Raw genomic sequence first — 24,090 nt, forward strand, 5'->3', positions numbered from 1 at the left:
CCTCAGGACATAAGAAATGCTTTCCCTCCTCCCTCCTTCCCTGCATCCAAAGTGTGCTAGAAGCGTTCAAGAGCTTTTTCCCAGATCTGAGAGTTAATGTGCTTACTCATCAGAGCAAGACTGAAAAAAAAAAAAAAACCTGGGGAGATAAAATGCAACAGTTTTGAAGAACACCCATTATTTTAACTATTAACAGACAATGTGAGCCTTGACGTGTCTAGGAGGGAAAGAGCTTATGAGAATAGAATTAATGAGCATGATCAGAGAGCCGCTTTGAAACACCGCTCTCCCGATGAGTAAAAGTGCTGGGCAAACAGAGACAAAGGAGAAGTCTGGAGGGCGCACGTACAGTTCGCTAACACGATGTGACAGACAGACATCTCTAAAAGAGGCCAGACAGAGGAAACTACTCTTAGAGAGAAACAACCTAATTCTGGCAAAGAAGATCTTCAAACATCCACTGCTTCTGCCCTTCCTACACTCTCTCTCCTCTTATCCAACCCCAAAGGCCCCCTGAAGAGAATACATTCCAACTTAATTATCCTGCTGGAACAAAAGAGCCATGCCAAACAAAAAGAGAGAGAAAGTGCGAGAAAACGAAAAAGAGTTCAAATCATATTAAGACTTGGCATTATTTACAGACCAAAGAGTCAAAAAATCAGACAGGACCAACATGAGAACATATCAAAGCTTCCGGTTTCGAAAAATTGCCTGATTCATAAAAATTCATGTTGCAAAGTAAACTGTTTTTCTTTGTTTGGCAGCGGATAGGGAATGTAAACATCACACAGATGACCATTCAAAAAGTAAAAGAAACTTTAGAAAAGAAAGCTTTACAAGAAAACCCCTGTAAGAAAGACTTCCTAGTTTCTTATACTTTTACTATGCCTCTAATTTTAAAACAATACCATCTGGTAGATCGCTACCAGCAGATAGATAAAAAGAAAATATCATGCTCTTCCTGTTCGGAGGTTTAGAAAAACTGATTTCCCAGGCTGTTTCATTTGGCATTCGCCAGTAGGCCACTCCTACAGTGAAGCGTGACTATAAAAACTGTACAAATTCTTCAACATGTGGGCCTTAGGCTAAGCTGTTGTGGTGTTCTCTTAAGATGAAAAACACTACTTAAAGTAAGTGCTTGAATATAATTACTTGCAGTTTTCATTAATTAAAATCTTAAGAACAATTATTTTATTCAATGACATTGACTCCTTAAAATAGATGTTTAATGCACAATGTTAAGTAGAAAGTAAGGTTTGACAAGATAAACTTTGACAAAGCCTTGTCTGACATTTTAAGGAGAGAAAGCCATGTGGTTGCTAGTAGTTGCTAGTGGTTTTCAAAGTGGTTCTTAGGAAATTTCTAAGATGTTGCTTAGCACTTTCAATGGTGTTTCAAGAAGTTGCTAAGGAATTGCAAGTGGTTGAGAGAAAATTTGAAAACCATGTGCTTGCTAGGGCATTGCTAGATGGTTGTTAGTCGGTTCTGGGTGGTTGCTAGGGCATTGCTAAGCAGTTACTAAAGAGGTTTCCAAGTTGTTGGGTGTTTGCTAGGGTGTTGCTAAGGTTTTCAAAGTGGTTCTTAGGAAGTTGCTAGGGTGGTTTCTAAGGTGTTTCAAGAAGTTGCTAGGGAACTGCAAGTGGTTGAAAGTTTGAAAGCAATGTGGTTGCTACGGTGTTGCTGAGTGTACAGAATGGTTGCTAGGGTGTTGCTAAGTGGTGTTTCAAGAAGTTGTTAATTGCAAGTGGTTGATATGACAGACAGGCATGCAGACAGACAGATAGACAGATCACATTCTAATTTTAAAGCAACTTAATGGGATTCAACCTGATCCCTCATCCTGGCTGTGAGCGTGCTTTAGGGAGTCAGTCTGGTGCTGAGGTAAGAGAGGGTCTCATTGTCCACCGGCTACATTCCTGGCGTTGTCTGCGCTTTACTAAGGAGACCCTGCGGGGTGGGCAGTGGCCTCTCACGCTGACCTTTGCTAGAACTTCAGCCGCTATGCTCACCAGCATTTAAAAGCAGTGGTGGGGAGCAGAGATGAATCAGCAGGAAGAGAAAGGGACTTGTTCAACATGAGAATGGACAGAAATCAGGCCCCTGTATGACAGGCCCCCTACAGCAGAGGGGATTTATCAAAGGTAATGGGTAGCTGGTTTTCTCTCTCTATATCTCTTTGCCTCTTTATGTCCTTCTTTTCAAACAATGCATCATTCATAAAGGGATAAATAAAACAAAAGTACAACCGGATGGTACACAAGAGACAATTTGTAACAGGGACTTTAGAAGACATAATTTAATTAGTGCACAAAACAACAGGAAAATCCTGAATGTTCAGACAGGCCAGCCACATAGCGGTTTCCAGCAACATAACATTTCTGAAACAGTTGTTTTGTATAGAAAATGACAGACACACCAGTGTACAAAGCGCAAACGTAGATAAAAAAAAGGGCTTTAGGGATTTTTGGGGGGTTTATACTTTGTGTGTTTTAGCTTGAAATTCCTATTGGCTTTCATTCTAAAATTCTGTCGCATGGTCCTGTCATGGCTTTGTTTCCTTAACTAAAGCTGATTGATCCATATGACCATTTTAATCATTGCTTCTAGAGTGTTAATACTCATTTATTTGCTTCTTTGTAAATCCCTTTCAGAGCAAACACATATCGAAATCCATTGAGATGTTGTCAAAAGCCTGAAAAATATTGAATGTATATTTCTTCCAATATATCTCAATATTTCGCTTTTGCTAAACCATAATTTACCTCCAACTAAACAGCCACTGTTGCCAATTCAAAATGCACAATGCAAGATTTAATAAATTTAATTTATTTGCACCATTTAAGAATAAATAGTAAAGAACAGCAAAATTTACTTACTGTAACTAAAACATATTAATACATGAAAAATATCATCTGAAGACTTTCGTGTGCATTGTTGAGTTTAGATGCAAACAAACCACAGAATCAGTTTTGAATCATTTTACTGAAACTGAAAATCACAAAAACGATTCTAATGGCATATTTCCAACTAAAGTTTAAATTAGATACACAATTGCATACTTGCAAGAGTATAGATTTGTAAATATTGAGGATATTAAAATTTGGCTTTATACTTGCAACCAATGGAAAATGACGTAAAAAAATTTTTTTGTTAAAGTAGTGTGAAATGTAATGTGATCTGAGGTCACAGAACGCAGGATCACTGAGAGTTGTGCAATCTGGAAATATACAAAGCATGCTTCTTCCCAAGCATGTTTCCCACACAAAATGCCTTTACTCCAGCTTGTAAACAAATTACAGTTCAGGAACGGTTTTGCTTAAGTTTGTTTCAGCTTCTGGGGGTGGCGGGGGTGGGGGACTGTGAACATAAACCCAATTAAAAGTTTCAAAAGCATCCCAAAGCCCTACAAAGTCAAAAAGAAGACTGCTCGCTTTGAAATGCTAGCCGGCAAACAGAAACATGAAAAGCTGTCAGTTGCAAATCCAATTAGATTTATATCCTTCGCAAGATATCAGTCTTGATGATCCCTGAGGTATACAACGCAAGCTAATGGAGAAAGTTGCTCTAGGTAGTGAAACCATGGTCACCGAGACATATTGGCTGCTGTTGGCCTTTGGCTGAAAAGTCGGCTAAATAAGTTCCTCAGTAACTGTCCAAAGGTCTGTTTAGCAAAGATCAGGTGTATTGAATGACATTGTGTAACTGAATAGCGCTGTAAGAGCAGGCAGACTGGTGAACAGAATGCATGGCAGGAATGTGGGCAGATACCGCTGCTGTTGGGTTGAGGGGAGCTACACCTGACAGGATCACAGTTTAAGAGTCTCTCGTTTCCCTTCACTGTCAGGTCAACACGTATCTCCCTCCGCCCTCCGGAGAAAGTCCCACCACAAATCGGCAAAAAATACAAGACTCCTCAGACTTTGAGGAATAATTAGTCGCCGTTATGCTTCTCAGTGTGAATGATGCATTTGAACTCCTGGAAGACGGCCAGTGACCGCTGAAGCTCACATCCATAGAAATCTTCCCACTGTGGCTCCTGGCAGCCCAGGCACATTTTATTGAGTTCTGGTTGGCAGAAGTGAGGTCCATGTATTCTGAAGGAGTAATCCCTAACATTTGCCATTTCGTAAAAGGCTGTATCAAATCAGATTAAACAGATCCTGATGAAATTATGGAAAGAAAATAAAACAATACACAAAACAATGTACGGTGCCCAAACTGAGACTTAAAATGTCTCGAGCAGCTTTCTTTGGTCAAGAAAAGGCAAATAATCTGAATGAACAGAGGTTTCACATAATCATGAATTAATGTCAAACTTTATTCAGTCTGAGGGTCAGGACTTGCATTAATCCTTTACATAATGTCCCAGAAACAGGTACTCACGCCATGGGTTTTCAGTGAGGTTACTGAGTTCACAACTATTCCACAATACTTAAAGCGTCTTAAAGGCTCCTTATAAGCTTATGCTTTCATAATCATGAAAAGTCATTCATGTCAAAGCATAAGCAGCATCTTAAGTATCTGATTACTAAATCAACACTGCAAAAATTAAGTTTTTCAGTTTAAAAAAAAAAATCTAAACGGCCTTCAAAGAAATATGTCTTGAATTTATTATTCAATTATTTTTAACCCCACTTGCAAGTTGTAGTTTCCTATTTGAAGAGTCAATCAAACTAAATTCCTAACAGAAATCCATATGCCTCCTAGCAATAATGAGAAGGAAAAAAATCAATCATTAACCTCAATTTTATTTTTTAATTCAGACTGTGCTCCATGATCAGAGAACGCTTTTAGAGGACAAAGTGCATTTATAGCATAAAACAAAATGCAGTTGGTGGTATAACATCCTGCCTGTTAATATGTAAAAATACTCCCCAAAAATTAGAGGCAACATCAGATCCAAGACATGAATAGCAGATATCAGAGCTCTGTTTCAAAGCGTGGCGAGAGGATCTGCAACCTATTGTCTACAATGACCGCTTCCTATTTGAAATGGATTAAGTGATTGAACAATGCATAACGAGATTGCATTCTTCAGGAAGGTTACACTTAAAGCTGTATTCGATTGTGGCCATAAAAATGGTATTTTTGAAGGCAGCATAATTATCTAGCAGTCCAACACCTGTATTAAACAAAGACTATGCTCAACTGTGTTTGTGTTTTATCTTTCATCAAAAAAACGCAAAAGGAAAAGCATATTTGTTACATGGCAATGAAAAGTATGTGTTTGGTGCACCAGGACAGATTATCTCAGAGGTTTTTAACTGAGTGGAGCTCAGCTGATCCTCTAAGGAGACGCAAACAAACCTGCTATTGTCACTTTCAGAGGGGTGCACTTAATACACCTAATCCCTGGCACCTGACAAGGTGAGGCCACACAGCAATGCCGCCACAAAAGTCCAATGACAAGTAGAGGAAAGGGTTTAAGCTTTTGTTTCAATGGTAAATGTCAACTGAACTGGGCTAACAAGAACATACACAAAACCATTGTCTTTATAAGCATGTTAGTTTAGAAGCAAATGCTCTGTGACTGCAAGTCAAATGTATGACTCTTATGAACTGTTTCTTTCAACTGAATCTGTAAAAAAAAAGCCCCACAAATCAGTTTATGAAGTCAGTTCACTTAAGGCCAATTCACACTGCACCGACAGAGGACAACACACTTCGTCGGGTTTTGTCGGATTAGTGTTTACCCCTGTCTGCCTCTGTTGGCGTTGGTCAGAGTTTTTGCTGAATCTTTGTTTGTCGGGTCAAGGAATGTCTGAGAAGTGACGTACTGTAATCTGATGATTGTCTATGTTGGTCCAGCGTGAATCGCCCTTTATTCACCAAACTTCATCTAAATGAACCAAGAACTTTTACTGTTTTAGGCTTGTGAGACTTATAAAATGGTCCTCTTAACCCAGTGAACCTGTAAAACATGGAATCTGTTACTGTTTCTTGGTGTTGCTTCATTTTAAGATCTCTAGAGTCTGTCAGTGCCTGTTCACATTCCTGTAAGTAGTCATATCTAATGAAATAGGGGCCCACAGCTTCACTTTTCTGTGGGCATCCACTGACACACGAACCAGACATCCAGCATTCTTGGCATTCCCCTGTCAATCAGTGAGTAAAACTAAACTGATTTGAATTTTATCACCACAACATTGTAATGATAGAGCCAAAGATCAACAACCCCGTGGGACATATCACAAAGCAATTAACTTTTTTCCATAGGGTGATGTTAAACATAATGTAATATAGGATGTATAATGAATCGTTTACAATAATAGAATCTCTACACTCCATCTACAAGTGATATAAATGATGTGATCTGGCAATGGTTTGCAGCAAATATTTTTTAGTTTTTTTTAGATTTGCTATGGTTTAGTCAATAGCATTACCACAGATTTGGGACGCAGCCTATTGGAAATTGGCTACTGCGCAATATAACACATTTTCTTGCAATATAAACGATGTCTTCACTACGGAGAAGGTGGTGAATATAGAAAACAGATTTTTTTCAGACTGAGCAACTGCTCTTATTTAGGGAGGTCCCCAGGTTTTGAAGCAAATGCTGGATTAGTAATCATGATTCTGAGTCGTTTAATCTTCACACCTTTGGTGTCTTACTTATTTGAAGGGTCCCAAAGCCACAGAGAGAGAACTCCTATGTAATGACAAGCTTTTGGTTAGAGGCACAGCATACAAATTATAAAACTCTCTTTGTTGTTTATTTTAAGCCATAATTTGGAGTTGGAGTTAGTTAGAGTAGAGTCTTTAAATGATCATTTGATATGGATTTTAGTGAAGACATAACACAAGATAAGCCATTTAAGCTGTCATTTTTGTCTTCAAATAATCAGACCACCATTTTAGAGCCATTTTACAAAAGATCATGTTTATATCTAACATTACCATCCGATTCCAGTGATCCCTTCACAAGCTGTCGGATGGGTCTCTTATTGTGTGACTACAATTATCAATTACTGTCAATATAGAATATTACCTTTGTACATTTAACTCATGCTAAATCTTTGTTTATATACACTATTGTTTAAAACATTGGGGTCAGTAGGAAAATGTATACTTTTATTTAGCAAGCATGCATTAAATTGATCAAAAATGACTGCATAGTTTTACATCGTCACAAAAAATATTTTTCAAATCTTTCTATTTATCGAAAAATGTTACAAGAATATTAAGCACAACTGTTTTCAACATTGATGATAATAATACGAAATGTTTCTCGAGCACCAAAATCAGCATATTAGAATGATTTCTGTCGGATCATGTGACACTGAAGATTTGAGTAATGATGCTGAAAATTCTCCTTTTCCATCTGCTTTTTCAACCCTAAACATTTGAACAGTAGTGTATATTTTACATGTCCAAGCAGGTGTCCCTCTTAGTCTACTTATGACACTGTATCTTGCATGAATGATGGTTAAATCAAAATCACCACCCAAAATTCTGCTCTAGTCAAATCATTGCATTCTCATTCTGCTGCTGTTGCCAGGCTCATGAATCACCAGCAAAGATTGTGTGCAGATAGTGTTTACCAGAGCTGCTGGAACAGGGATTTGTTAAAACAATACTGTCCAGACCCGGTATATGCTACACTTAAGAGAAAATGACTAAACTAAACTCTGGTTATCATCTTAGGTTTAAAACGGCTTCGCTCACTGATACAAAACAAGAGTGAACTCAAAGAGAAATGGAGCTTGCTTGGCACACAGAGCTACTCAAATTATCTAGAAATGCACAAAACAGAATCCCTGCCATGTCAAACCACACATTATCATCATAATCCCACCCTGTGATATCTGCAAAGGCAGCGTACTGCTTCATGGTGTCTTCACCGAAAACCCCAGATATTATGCGAAACGTACAGCTTCAAAACATATTCTTTGAAAGCACATCTCAAAGCTAGCATGAAATTCCACAGCATGGGGAATGAAACGGTCCCGACTTCAAACTTAATCCCTGTTGTTTGGTGACTGACTGTTAAAGAAAGCTAATACTTAAGGATTAGCGGACAGAATGTGACCTTTTTGCTTGTTTGTAAGAACGACTTGCCGATGAAACAGAACTACGAAGTAAACTTACCTCTACACGCTCATATGTAACCATAACCTACCCCTTCTTTAGTCGACATGTTAATCCTGTGTAATGAAGTAAGAAATGATCTAAGGGGTGACGTCTTGCCTCAAGCAACATCACAAGCTTTAGATTCAACAGGACCACTGAGCATGACAAAGGGGTCCTTCATCAGTCGGGCCGTGCCTGTCCCGCAATTAGTGACAGGCAGGCTGAAAAGAGACCGGCGGTCGCATTGTTTTCCGTGAGACGATTTCCAAAAGAGGGTCTAAGATTTCCAGCCACTCGACTCGAGATAATAAAGGGCAAAGGAATGATAATCTGAGGGAAAAATCTCTCTGAGAACTGTGGTGACACTTGCCTCAGGAGAGCACTCATTAACTGAATGTGTTTTGTAGACATGGTAAATGTGCCCCAACAGCAGGAGACATGAGACTCATAGCCAATGACTCTACATCTGAAAATCCTAAACTAGATAAAATCATGACATCAGTCAGCACCAGGTACCAACATGGACCTGACCCAACTAGTCTCTATTCTTATGGGACTAAACTCAGACTGACCTGGATTCCAGTGGAGATAAGACTGATCACTAGTTAGGCCATGTGCATTGTGGGAATCATGAGGAATTTAATGATTCTAGTTCTGATCCCATTGCCACTTCATGATTACAGTTCCTCTGTTAATTTTTCGAGGAAGCATCAAATCATTTTAAATATACACTATCTTACAAAAGTTTTGTTTACAATTTCTTTGTTTTTGAGAGAGGTTGTTATGCTTACCAAGGCCGTATTTATTTGATTGACAAGTTAAAACTGTAAAGCTGTATCTATTTTAAAATGTAATTTCTTTCTGTGATGGCAAAGCTGAATTTTCAGCATCATTACTCCAGTCTTCAGTGTCACATGATCCTTCAGAAATCATTATAATATGCTGATTTGGTTCTCAAGAAACATTTCTTATTATTAGAATAGTTGTACTGGTTAATATAATTGTGGAAACCCTGATACATTTATTTTAATTTCAGTATTCTATTATGAATAGAATGTTTAACAGATCAACATTCATTTGAAAAATATTTTTTTTACCAGTACCTCAAAGCAGTTCTTCACTAAAGTTAATACAAATACTGTAAATAAGCAAAGAAACTAAGTGTTTTCACAATACTTGAAGGTCTCACTTTACAAACAGAAAAACAAGGACAAAATAGACTTAAGAGGCATACAATTTCAAAACACAGGGAAAAGCAGTGCCAAAGATTTAATAAAACTACAAATAAACAAACATAAATAAATCTATGCTTTGACTTACAAGCACTGGATTTGGGGCAATGGAAAACCAACTATCATGCAGCCTGACTTTTTTCTTTTTTTTAAACCTTGTGTAACAGTAATTTTCAAACATACAACAATGTAGCCAGGGTCATTGGTGCATAATGGAATTATAAACCTAGAGCACTTCAATGAACCATGTTCATTCTCTCCACCTAGTTACTGTAGAGCAAAGCAGCTTGGGAAATTTCAGCCAAAAAGCCTGTAACAAGAGAGTCAACTGTTGACTCGTCCAGAATGATGGCCCTCCCTCGCTTGTTGTGTGGATAACTTTATAGCTTTGTAAAGGAATGGACTGGCAAATCTTTCACTGCTCTCTAAATGTTCTAACTACCCCACGATTGGCTTAATTCCCTTCCCTTTTTGTGAATGTCTCAAAGAATGGCACTGTGCCATCTGGCCTAGATTACAGAGAAGAATAGATGACTTCCTTCACTGTTTCGGTTCCATCTCAGAGACAGGACAGTTGTGGCCTGCAAGAATGCTGAGCAAAGTGATGCTTTGGCTTTTGTGCTGATACAAGTCCATGCAATTAAAAAAAAACACTCCCAAGTGAAAACTACTTAGAACTTCCATCCCCAGCAGTCTGTTTTTATTTAGCAAATTAGATGCATCCTTATGGATCTCAATAAACTGTTTCAGCATCCATGGAGACATTTAAAGGGATAGTTCACCCTAAAATCCTCACATCGACTGTTTTCTTTTTCTGTAGAAAACAAAACATGAAGACTGTGTTCCATACTATTTTCTTTGCAATTACAAGGAATGGGAACTGAAGCTTTCAATCTTCAAGAAAAGAAATGAAACCAAAGCCACAAAAGAATCAAACCACAAAAGAATCATAAAAGAAGTTCATGACTCGTTCACTGGTATATTTCAGGTATTGTGAGGTAATACAATAACTTTGCGTGAGGATCCGACCACACAGATCTAAATAAATGAATGAATATTTGGGTAAGTACGATTTTTTTGTTTTGTTAGAGATTCATATTTTTATTCAACAAGGATACATTAAATTGGTCAAAAGTTACAGTAAAGGCTTTCACATTGTCACAAACAAAAAGTATCATTTAAATAAATTATGTTCTTTCTTTTCATCAAAGAATCTGGAAAAAAAATACAGTACTGACCTGTTTGTTTGAGTCATATTTTTCAATGAATCATTGATCTGGTTCACTGGGTTCATATGAGTACATTGGCACAGAAAAGGTGAAGATTTGCATGGGCCATTTCTCACAAAAAGCTTTTGTATAACTTGGAATATAGCATTCTCGCTATGGGAACCATTTTTAATCTACCTTTCTATTGCTTGTGTGTCCTTTTCTTAAGCTTGAATGCTTTAGTTCCCATTCACTGTACTGCTTGTAAAGGAAAAAACAAACACTATCTTCAGAAATTCTCCTGCTGTGTTCCACAAAAGAAAGAAAAAATGCTTTAGCTTATGGTCCAATTCTCACTATTAACTAGTTGCTTATTAGCATGCATAATACTAGGATACTGGCTGTTTATTAATACTTATAAAGCACATATTAATGTCTTATTCAGCATGACCATATTCTACATCCTATCCAATACCTAAACTTAAACTACCTCACTAACTATTAATAAGCAGTAATTTGAAGTTTATTGAGACAAAGGTTAATGGTTAGTTAATAGAGATAATCAGACCCTCAACTGAAGTGTGACCAAAAAATTCAAATAAGGTTTGGAACAAAATGAGTGTGTGTAAATGATGGCAATTTTAATTTTCGGGGTGAACAATCAATTTTATTCCCTCAAGTCTTCAAATAAAGAGTCATCCTCTAAACTATACTAAACTAAACCCACACACCCCTGACTCACCACTCTTGAAATCAGAGAAGGCAAGAAAATGGTCACAGCACAATATTTGCTCTATCCCAGCATGCCTTAACATGCCTCTAGCTGTCAAGGCAAAGAAGAGAGCCGCACTAGCAGTGAGAACCGAGAGGATCCTTGAATGCCATTTCATGTGACCTCCTATAGAAAAAGGTGTTGCTATAGAAAAAAGGGGTTTTTGCACCTGCCTCAAGAGGGCCTTTAGAGTTTGAAGTCTCATTGCATTCTTTCCCTGACAACTAAAGAGCATGAATAATACCGTCTCCCATATCTGACCTCAGCCCCCATTCCCAGAACTCTCAGGAGAGACAGAATTGGTTAAAGGACCTCCGCAAATCTGTGTTTTGTTCTCAAACCCACTGCCCTTGATGGTAATCTCCCCTGCCCAGGGGACAGACGTCTTTCACACTATTGGGGAGAAAGATTTATGTGGGGTGAAACAAGAGAAATGTCCGTGGACACTGTTGTTAGTGGAAGAATGAATGAAAGAAGGGAATTTCATAGGGCTGGGTTTTGACACAAATTTCACAATTCGATTCGATTTCGATTCACAAGCTTGCAATTCGTTTCGATTCCGATTCAATATTGATTATTTTGGATATCAGGTAAATGGACGTAATTTGAAATTTGAGACTTTATTTAGTATCAGTAGTAACAAAGCACAAAGATTATTGCGATTTATTGGATGGGATGCGCGCTACAATGTTCCATCCATTCATCAAATGAAAACGGGATGACTAATCGATTCTTGAGATTTAAGAATCCATATCTGTTCGTAAAAATGAGAATCGATTAATATCGAGAAATCGATATTTTTTACCCAGCCCTAGAATTTCAAACATCATCTTTTAAAAGCTACATAAAGGAAATAGAGAGTGAACAGTATTAAAACCCTATTTTAAAAACAGACAAACTACAAAAAGATATGAAAGAACCCATATGATCACAACAACCCTAAAATTCACAAGCACATAGAGCAGAAATAGATGCTGAATTGCCTGGAGCGACTAAAGGTATCAGTTCACTGGCCTTTGCCCTAATAGTCCTGTGTGGTGTACAGTGGTGGTCATTCAAATCCCACTTTCATTCATGAGAATAAAGGCGCTGGTATGGATTTCGTGGGATGTTGTATTTGGTTTCATCCAGCCCTGCGTTCAGCAGACTGTTACTTGGGACATGTAAACACTTCTTAAGCTGGTGGGAGGATAAAGTGCCAGGTAACGGGATCTTGCTTCTCACACAGGGGCCAAACTACGCTTTGTGCCTGACAAATCTACACCTGGTTGGCATGGGAACCATTTTTCTATTGGCAGCCCATCATTATTGACAAATTGTCAAGATCTAATGACTAGATGACTATCTGTACAAGCATATTTTATATATCTCCTATTAGAAAACATGTCGGAGCAAGAAAAAAGTGGTAGGTAGGGCTGTGCGACATTTTGAGTATTTACGATTTATTCACTGTTATTTTGGTGGATATATAAAAGGAATTGATGTCAAGAATATTTCAATAGTTTAATGCAATTTATTTAGCCATTAAATGTCTAAATAATGAGTGCATTAGCACAGATACATTTTATTGAAAACGTAATAAAATGGAAGTTTTTTCGTTTTTGTACAGTATATTTTAAAGAATCAGTTCATTCGGTTGATTATTTTTAACTGCATTTAACAGTAATTTCCCTCCTGCGTTTTAACATTTCAAATGCAACAATGGCTCATTGGTCAAGATATTAAATTTATGAAAAAAATTCAAAAGGCTGAAATATATTGCGACTATTTTTTTAAACTATATCGCCCTAGTGTCAGCGGTGATTTACTTGCATATGAAAATACTTACACAATCACGTCTGCATGCCAGAAAATTCTCACTAAATCACTATCCAAATGATCACCTTGGAAGTTAAAATGATTTCCTTGCAGGCAAGATAAAAAACAAGTTCAGCTCTCATATATTCCAATTACACATAATAATTGTTATAGAGAACAATTATTCAAAACAGTACTCATGTGCCAGCTGCCATTTAGAAGACATAAAATGAAAAATGACTGTAATTAGAGACATATGAAGATCATATAAACTATTTTCAGTTGGCTTTTTTTTATAACTCATTTGGGGGGGGAAACTGTACAATCAGATTCAATTTGACAGTTTTATAAAATGTAAATATGAATTACTGTTTTTATATATATATATATATTATATATAATGGTTTATTATGTTCACCAAGGCTGCATTTGATCAAAATACATTTTGAAACGTAATTTATTCCTGATGGCAAAGCTGAATTTTCAGAAGCCATTATTTCAATCTTCAGTGTCACATGATCCTTCAGAAATCATTCCAATATTCTGATTCGGTGCTCAAGAAACATTTCTTATTTTTATCCTTGTTCGTCAACGGTTGTGCAGTTTAATATTTTTGTGGAAACCGTGATGCAGTTTTTTCAGGATTCTCTGATGAATAGAAAGTTCAAAAGAACAGCATTTATTTTAAGTATACTTTGTTTTGTAACAAAGTTAAAGTTTTTACTATCACTTTTAATGAATTTAATGCATCCTTACTGAATAAAAGTACTAATTTAATAATAAAAATAACAATCTCCCAAACATCCTTCATCCTGGCTGACAAGCGGCAGGCCAAAAAATCCATTCTATCCGCCTCAGATCCAATGAAGTGCAACTGTACACAGATGACAACAGACAGTAATAAAGATAAAGCGCAGTTGTCCCCAACCCCACCCGTCTGTCCCTCCTTATCAACACGATCTTCTTCCACAACAGCTGCAAAAGCAAGACACTATCTGCAAAACCCAAATAGGAAGTCAATCCATCATCTCTTACACAATACACCTTACAATAAAAGCACACACAGTGTCTATATCCGCATAATGCAATTTCGGCAAAAGTCAACTTTTCCTATTTGCCTTTAACGCCTTTAAACCACAGGTGCCTTTTCGGGGGATTTTGAGATTTGTACAGAACCCATTGGCCTGTCATTTGTCAAAAAACGCCATAGAAGTAAACTGCCGCCACAATTACAGGTGAAGGGAGCGAAAAAAGTAAGGGTTTCAACCTGGGCAGGAAAGACTTCAGGGGGCCGCTCAGTGGACGATTAGCCATGATGATGGTAGGTTGCGGGCCATAAAGAGTATTACAAATCGTCCTTTCATGACCCAAGAGCTGTAATTATGGTTTTCCTATTGGTTTTTGGCACTTACGCACAGTGTGAGACCAAGACGTTCAGACACCAAGGACTGACGCTGCTACACGGCAAAAAAAAACAAAAAAAACAATACAAACAACAGCTGTTAGCATTTACAGCATCACCCTCTAAAGGAAGAGGACATGCTACAGCAAATTCAGATCAAAGCTTTTGGAGAATAAATATCTAGTGCTATGAGTACATTAGTACGTGTTTGCTAATATTTTCTGGAATTCAATTGTGGTTTAAAGCTTTGAAGATCACTAAATCGCCACTTAGAATAGGCCTAATTGTCTCGGGAAGATATCATTTAGACAGAGCTGCGTTTATGGCACTGGACCAGAATGAGAGACCTTTCAGCTTTGACCTTGTGAATAGCCACAGCGCACACCTGCTTTTATTGAGAGGACACAAATGCACTGGTGGAACAGCTGATAGCTCATTGTGCCAAGCAAACAAAGAGCTAATCTAACTTTGTGACCAATAAAGTTAAAGAAAAACTAGTTGAAATAGTGACCCAGCTTACTAAAAACATGACCGGCAGGTCTTCAACCCTATACAACTGTGATTGCTTAAGTTTATGGTCATTTCTAGGGATAATGTAGCCTGGGAAAACCCAGACAACTTCCGGCAAATTTAGATTTGCTCTGGGAAAGAGCTCATTCAAGCCCATTTCCAATCCGTCGAAATCGAGGCACCAATCAGAAACGTTGGGGCGGGCTTTACACGATGACGACAGCGCTGGGATTTTGAAGCAGATTTTGTAGCCTAGGCTACATTACAGAGATGGATGCCGCCGTCGAACATCACTCGTTCGAATCAGCTATCGCGTCTGTTTTATGCGATTTGAACGTTTCCTTTTTGTTAAAAACCGAGCAAAGAACAACACTCGGATACCGCTCTGCATACGTCATCTCCTTCATCGCTCTGATTGGTTTTAGGTCTATCCGCGACGTCCGTTGGTGACGCCCCTCTGGAAATGATTTGTCTATGACGCTTTGCCAGACCATAACTCAGTTACAACTGAGAATGGTCTGGTTTTAACCAGGCTAGGGATAATGTGTATAATAAACAAATTGGGTCTACAGTAACAGTAACCTACAGACTGAATGATTTACCTGCTGCAAATACTACACTCCCGATCTCATCAACTCTAAATCTTGGACATTACGCATGCTATTAGAATGCACATCCTTTAAGCCCCCCAACTATTGTGTGGTAAAGTAAAAATGACAAGCATTAAGGAGAAACATGTGTTCTCATTCCTGTCACTGAATGTTAGCTATACCCTCTGTTCCTGCAGGATTAATGTGAATAGATTACGACACCGTGCAGTAAAACACAGATGTGTCGCATGTCAGTTCCCATTCATCAGTGCAGTCCCCACCCTTTTAGCTGGCATGTTGGGAGTATCACATCTCCAAAACATGCATAAGCACATCTAAGCCATTATTTGGTCATTTTGGGCTCACTGGTTAATAAATGTACCCACTTGGCTGGTTAACAGAAAAGAGTCAATTTTGACCCATACCGCCCGACATCTATCCTAGTCCCTACTTTACTATAAAATGAATTGCCTTGAAGACCACAGTTTTAGGTAACTTTGCCAGATTGTTCCAAACAATAAAGTCCAAGCCTGTGTTGCATATGTAGCCTACATAGGTTTCAAATAGTGTGAGGCAAAAAGCCACGTGCAGCACAGAAGGCAAACCCACTGCATGAACTTTCAATCTTCCGTTTATATTTTGAATGTCAAGGTGTGAGACATGCCTCATTGCATATACTGTAGGTCATTGCTGGGTCAAATTGACTAACTAAACACATTCCCCATAAAAAAGGACAACATGATTGCTGCATGATGAGGCAGAGGTAATATATTCTGCGTGCTTTCCAAGCATATGCACAGTTTTTGTTTACTTTTGTATTATAAACAGTTTTGTTAGTGTGGGGGGTCACCACTTCATTTTTTCAATATAAAAAAAGCAAACCCAGTTGAGAACCACCGATCTAGAGAGATTTTCCCCATGACCTGTTGATTTATAATCAATGTTATGAGAACATCGCATGGAGTATGCATTACGGATCTAAACCACAAGCGACGGATAAAGTTTGGGATGCTTCAATTGAATTTTTGATAGTGGAAAAGTGGAAAATGAGAGTTATTATTCTGCTTGACAACTTGATCACCGGTTACCAGATCACAATGCCTCTAAGATTAATGATAAATCCAGACTCTTTGTACTGATGGGGTACATGAGAAGTGCACAAACACACATTCTCTCTCTCTCTCTCTCTCACTCACTGACCCTCTCACACACACATACTTTAGCCATCTCTTGATCCCAGGGGCTCCCATTCTCACAAAGTGGGTTAAATACAGCCCATTTAGCTCACAGGATAATGCCGTCTCCACTGCTCCCCTTGAAAAGAGTTTCAAGGGTGGGTTAAAGAAAAATTCAATTCACATCTCTGCATCAACACTTCTCAGACAGAGAAACGAGCCCCCCACTCGAGTCTACTATAAGTGAATCTGTTTATTGACTGGGAAATCTGTGGATTACTGAAACCAAAGGAGTTGCTGAGCCAGGACAGGGCTTGAGAACATCCATTTCCACTTTTTTAAATTTCTTCTAAAATGAATGGTAACACAAAAATAAAAATGTCCAAGCTGCCGTCCACACACAAAAAAAAAAATGGATGGTGCTAACTCAAAAAAATAAAAAGCACCATAAAAGCATGCAAGTCTGAAAATAATGGCAAAATATTGAATCTCTGGCTGAACTATTCCTTTAAGAAAGCACTGGCATTCACCTACAAGAATGCTGCCGCTAACTAAAAGGTTACGCTTCACATGCGGATCACGCCTCTTCGTCAAACATTTCGTAGATCATCTGTGTAAAGAGTAAATGAAAACTCAAGGACTTTGTTGTAATGATTACATTTTATCTGTGTCATGAAAATGAAGGCATTCCATTTGTTTTAAAATATGATTAGCGAATAGTGCCTGTGGGTTTTCAAAGGACTCAGTAAAACATGTTAAGGCAGTTAACATAAATCTAGCATCAGAACTTTCATTTAAAGTCATCATGTCATATCATGTTTAATCCACCCTTTTTAACCTCACCAACAAATTCCCAACAATAAATTATTTCATAATGGATATGCAACACAAAGTTGCCGCTATTTTCTGAAGCTAAAATAACTGCTGAGATCATCGATCCAACAAGAAACAGATGAGATCTTTACGTAATAAAGTAATGTTAAGCAGCATGAGTAATCAAAGAGTTGTCGGAGTTCTTTTGTCCAAAGTCTCAAAGTAAATCAACAAGTGTTCATCAATGCATAAATTGATGAACCCATAAATTCATTTTCATTATTGACTACCATACAACAGTTGTGTTTTAAAAGTGCTACCATCTAACCTTCCTTTTCTTTTTGCCAAAGTAACTTAAGTTACTCATATTACCTTTGTTTATAGAACTATTGTATAAAACCAAAATCACATTTGCAATCGAGTTTGCCACTTAAAAAGCTGGTCTAACTAAAGCACTGCACACACAGAGAACAGGTCATGGAGGTTATTTGGTCTCCAGGTTTCCCTGAGCACGAAGAAAGCTTTGTTTTGGGGAAACGTGTATTGTTATTTGCAACCACAGAGTTCTCAACAGGACGTTCCTGCCTCCTATCGCTTAGGCATCCATATACAGCAGGTGGGAAGCCTTGTTTGCTGTGATTTTTAATGCAGAATTTCGCTCGGCGATTAAATATCCCGGTGGGGTGTCCTTTTACAGCTGTTCTCCTCCGGCCTGCTGTGCAGCCTCAGGCCATGATCAGTCAAAGAGCGACAAATTGATGGCATGACAAAAGAAAAGTCCACCATGAGGCAAGAAAGTAGTCTGCACTCTGACAGTCCCAGCACAAAGTCAGGCACTTATTATAGTGAAACTGATCTGTGATTATTAAAAATACAGTGCAGCTCTCTCCCAACAAGGTAACATTTTATAATAACTTTCATTAATAAAACTCAAAAATGCACTGAAGCTTAATGACATCTAATGTCATTTAGTTTAATGATCTGTTAATCATGATGTAATGTTTACTAGTAAACATTAACAAGCACATTCTCTCATATTTCTAGCTATGTAAATATATATTAACTAATGATCCGTTGATCATTATATAACGTTTGTTAATGATTTATTAATGAGAGTTATTATAAAGTGGTACCCTCAACAATACTACATCGCTATAAAACAATCAAACAGACATTGACATGGAGTCGCACAGTGAACACTTGATCTCTCTAACCCTGGCACATCAAGAATTTACTACCTCCCATAAATCTATAAACCCAACCAGGCAAGTAGATCTTCATGGTATATGTTATTTGAGATGCAACCCTCAAAAATGCAAATGGCACACCCACAAACTTTGATGCAAGTTTGTCCATTATCCCTCTATAATGTGATGACAGCAACAGTGATCTCTGTCAATCAAATATTTATAAAGAGGTTCTCAGTTTCTTAGATCTCTCGGTTTCATTCCAGCCTTACATGACAGCTGTACATTTTCTTAATTAAATGGTCTGCAACTGAAGTCATGGCAGAACGATACACATGGGAAGAGACATAACTTCTGAAACTACTGTATGGTGTAGGCAGATCCCACAAACCACCACAGGAACTTTAAACAAGTCCAGGCTAACGCTAACACAAAATTACTGAGAAAGACACCAGATGGAGTAAAAGTTGGCGTCAGACCTAACTTTATAAAAAATAAATAAAAGAAAACACACTCCAAACCTGTCAAAATATTTTGATAATATGTACATCAGTTAAGTTTGGAAGATTTAAAAAAAAATCAATGAACTACTATTTTAAAAATATAGTTAAAAAAAAGTAAATAAGTTAAAAAAAATGCAACTGCTGGCCAAAATAAATCCTTACTGTTGAACCAGATGATTAGATAGATAGATAGATAGATAGATAGATAGATAGATAGATAGATAGATAGATAGATAGATAGATAGATAGATAGATAGATAGATAGATAGATAGATAGATAGATAGATAGATAGATAGATAGCATACAGAGCAGTCCAGATCATCAGTAAACTGGAGTAACTCATTTTTGTTTCTTCACAAAATGTATTAGACATGGTGTTTTTTATGCGGATCATTTTGCTGTCTTTGGTCAAATACTGCAGCACTACAGATAATGAAGTCTGTACGTCTCGTCGACTTTTCAACACGTCTAACACACACATGTGCCAGTGGTCCAGCTCGCATCTATCTGTGTACTCACCTCTCCTCTGCGATGCAGCCGGTGACAGAGCAATGAACACACAGATCAACCGCTCCAGAAACAACAGACACCTGCAACGATCACACACATTTGCTTAGTTTTTTTCCCCCCATCTTCATCATGTACACTCTAAAAAGATTCTAAAGTGCATTTCTCACTTATACCTTCTTGCCATTTCAGTTTTTAAAACTGATCCGTTCAGACAGCTACATGGGATCCTGGTTGGAAGGTGGATGAAAGTTTCCCGCTTTAGAATGAGAGCAACCCTCGCGCCAGAGCAACAGCTGATGAGAGTGATCCGAGAGAACACTGATGAACGACACGGAGAGAGAGGACAGCGGCACACGAACACCTCTGGGTCCTAAAGCCTACCGATACAACCCACCTGACCCCTGTGACGCCACGCGCTCTCGATGTCAATAGCCTATGGAAGCCCTAAGAGACCACGCATTCTTTTTTTCCGTCTTGTTTTCTTGTAATAACTTTTTAACTTTTCTCACGACTTTATAGCAGTTTTAGCAGAAAGTTGTTTTCTTAACAACTCAACTTTTTAGTTATCTTGATATAGGCCTAACTAACACAGTTTTCTTGAGACATCAATAGATGCTTTAGTTTTTTCCTGGTCTAGAAGTAGTTGAATATATTTTTTAATTGAATATTGCAGCTCCGTGGATGAGCGATTAGATCAGATTTCTTTTCTTGAGAGAAATAAGTTCAAAGTTCAAAGTTGAGAGAAAAAATAAAAGACAACATACTTGAAAAAAATGTAAATCTACAAAATTCAAAATTTTAAATTCTAATAAAAATTTTTTTAAGTGATATACATTGATTAACTCTGGTTAATTAAAAATTACTAGAGGAAAAACTATTGGTGTTTTGTATTTTGTGTAAACAGAGCAACTACTTAGTAAGGAAAAAATATTATTGTTAGTCATATGGCTTTATCTAAAAGACTGCAGAAACCAGTGTGAGAAAAAAAAAACTTTTGGATTTCTTTGATGAAGCTGAGTGTTGTTTTGCATTCTTGTTATTAAATGTTGTTTTTAATGTATTAAAAGTGTGTAAACAGCACCAAACTAATATGCAAAAACATGCACGCCGCTCTCTCATTCGCTAAACAGATTGCAAATTTTGTTTGACAACACTTGTTGTGCAAAACATGTATACATTTGGCATCACCAAACTGATTTGCAGAAATAAGGACAAAACATTGTATTTTATTTTATTGGTCAACCAATGGGACAGTCCTGCTGCAAACTCACACCATTGGTTGAGTCAATGTTGCAGAGCAATGTTTTGATAACCTACAGTAAAATGGCTTAGACTGTCTCTGCATGTTAAACTTGAATGGGAGACCGTATTTTCACATGGGAAATTTAAGCTACTTTGTTTGTACTGAGGAAAGTTTGAACTGCCATTAAGAAAAGGGGTAATCAAAAGAGAAACAAATCTGATCCTGTCTCTGACTAGGAACAATTCTGAATGTGTAGAGAGTTCCTCGGATGCTTCCAGCCCTAATTTGTCTTTCCGATGAACTTGTCACCAGCGCTCTTGAGCGAAGCATGACCTGGAGTGCAGTTTTAACTTGGGGTTACGTGGTGTACTTGTGCAATGCAAAGGATAAGGTGAAGTCCATTGTGAGCAGAGTGCTTCTCACACATAAAAGTTAATCACTCCTCAAATATGTCTGTCACTCTCTGGTATGCTGTCAGTTAGAAAGGACTCATAAAATCCAAAACCAGATAAGAAGTGTCCAATGAGCTCACGGCATGATAATTCTTCAAATTCTTACCGATCGTGAATGCTCATTCATGACCACTTTGGGCAAACATGCTTCTAGACATATTATAATATCAAACAAAGACCCTTTTAAGAGTGATCACAAAATATTTCCGTTTTTCTTTTTTTCTTCAACAAATGTGAGGTAAAAGAATGTGTCGCCCAATCAGATTTATTGCAGCAGGGTGAAGTGGGTCAATGAGAGTGCAGCTTTTGTTTTCCCAGTCAGGTCAGCTTTCTTGGGAACAGTGGGTCAACAAGAGAGGAAGTGGGAACAGACACACACACACACACCTACAACTTCAGGAACACCCAATGGCACACACAAGGCCACCTCATCAAAGCATCTGCAGCATGTTCTCATTACGAGCACTCTGAGTAACCTCTCACTGCGGAGGATGGGGAGGATCGCAGAGGAGTCTGATGCTAGCGGACTTCAGTCACTGCCTCTGGAGCCAACGCTGTGATCAGAAGCTCGTGGGCTGCTGTTGAGACACGTTCACAGCCCTGGTGAGCTTTGCATTCCTATAAAAGCAAAGAATGCATTAAGATAAATGTAAATACATATAAAAAAATGTTGAATATTAAGCATCTCATCACCATAATCATCTGTGCTATATTGCTTTAAACATTTAACTGAAATAAATAGGACACTGAAATGTACTTTAAATAGTAACAGGACAAAAATACACATGATAATATGTGTGTTGTGAGATAACTGCGAACGCTTAAAGTTGAATGCTTAATTGTTATACAGTTTGAATTTGTGATCTCACATAGTATAGTCTTTTTTTCTATAATATGACAATGATTTTTTGGTAACACTTTACTTAAAGGGATACTCCACCCAAAAATAAAAATTCTGTCATCATTTACTCACCCTCAAGTTGTTGCGAACCTGTATGAGTTTCTTTCTTCTGCTGAACACAAAGGAAGATATTTTGAAGAACGACTGGAACCAAACAGTTGTTTGGCACCATTGACTTCCATAGTAGAAAAAAAAAATACTAGTCAATGGTGCCAAAGTTCCAGTCGTTCTTCAAAATATCTTCCTTTGTATTCAGCAGAAGAAAGAAACTCATACAGGGTTGCAACAACTTGAGAGTGAGTAAATGATGACAGAATTTTCATTTTTGGGTGGAGTATCCCTTTAAAGCCTTTAAGTATAATTCATTATAAAGGTATCGTTTTAAGGCATTATATCATTTCATAAATATTTGTAACCAAAGTTAAAATACGTTATAAAATGTGCACATTCCTTGTTACATCTTAAATTAGTTGTTTGTCATGAGTTTTAATGTATTATACTTTATAAAGATGTAACAACGTATTATAACTGTGGTTATGATTATTCATGGGATCATACAAAGCATTATAGGGTTCATCACAAGGCATAGTTAATGCATTATAATGCATTATACATACATACTTTAAGTGAGATGCTACTGATTTCTGCACTCTATTTTGAACTGTCAGATATTGTGTTTGAAGGCTATTTGGAAAACAAAAGAACGTACATCATGGCAGATATTGGGCAAACATTGAATGGGGGCTGTTGCTGTCAAGCTCCAAAGTAATTATTAGACAATTCAGATGTGCACTATAAGTCTTTTGATAGATTTGAGTGGCAAACAGGCCAAAACGTAAGTAATCATTCACTGAAAATGATTCCCTCCACTGCAGCTCTCAAATCATATTACTTGAAATGCTGGAAAATATGGCATATGGAAAAGAGCAGCCAGGACAGTCTTCACATTTTCACCATTTGTGTTCCATAGAAGAAGGTTTTATTCTTTTAATAAATGCAAGACCATCTGGATTTCATAGTGTGTTTTCTGTAAATTGAAAAACACTTTCTACGTCAGGAACATGTTAGTAGACTAATTTTGATTTCAGGAAGGGCTTTTAGATCTAGAAACAGATTTTTGGCAGCAAACATTAAGGAAAGCAGATTTGCTTCACAGATGGAAGAATTCAGGTAAACAACATTCGAAGAGCGAAGGCCTGTAAGTTTAGTTTTAAAAAATAAATGTATAAAAAGGTTAATAATCTATAATCAACAGAGCTAGTAAGTTCAGGATTGCACAAATACACAACTAGATTCGCCTTTCACCAGACACAACACATACACTCTTAGAGCCAAGACAGCATTTGTTCACAATTATCAGACATTTCGCAGTTCACTAGCGGAGAAGAAAAGCAGTTCTTTCCCAGCCTGGGCATTAGTGGCAAACTTCATGCAAAATAGTACAAAATAATAATGAAAAAAAAAACTGTGTGTATCTTGGTTATACACCTGGAATACGTTTTTCTATTAAGGGCATGTCTCAAGAAAATCAAGTTATGTTGTATTCTCCACATTCAATTATAAGTGCACTTTTTTTTACTTTTACTTTCATTCGACTTTTTATGCATGTGTGTGATTACAACTATAAACAACTTATGAGAAGAACTCAATAAAAATTGTCAAATTAAAACAAACTCTAAACTACTTTCATTTGGTTTTCATTGTTGAAGGATCGTGTATCAAGA

General features: G+C 37.5%; 1 protein-coding gene across 1 annotated transcript in view; it reads right to left on the bottom strand.

Moving 5' to 3' along the window:
* col18a1a (collagen type XVIII alpha 1 chain a) overlaps positions 1-20,104 on the bottom strand; it is an 86,891-nt gene extending 66,787 nt beyond the window's left edge. Inside the window, exons 1-2 of the mRNA XM_056265652.1 lie at positions 19,944-20,104; positions 19,780-19,850 (exon numbers count right to left, since the gene is read on the bottom strand). Coding sequence (XP_056121627.1) covers positions 19,780-19,850; positions 19,944-19,954 — 82 coding nt within the window. The 5' untranslated portion in view covers positions 19,955-20,104. The remainder of the gene's footprint in view (positions 1-19,779; positions 19,851-19,943) is intronic.
* Between the last annotated feature and the right edge of the window lie 3,986 nt (positions 20,105-24,090).

The sequence above is a fragment of the Rhinichthys klamathensis genome, unplaced genomic scaffold (assembly GCF_029890125.1).
Source record: "Rhinichthys klamathensis goyatoka isolate OS25496 unplaced genomic scaffold, OSU_Roscu_1.1 h1tg000237l_1, whole genome shotgun sequence".
NCBI classification, from domain to species: domain Eukaryota; kingdom Metazoa; phylum Chordata; class Actinopteri; order Cypriniformes; family Leuciscidae; genus Rhinichthys; species Rhinichthys klamathensis.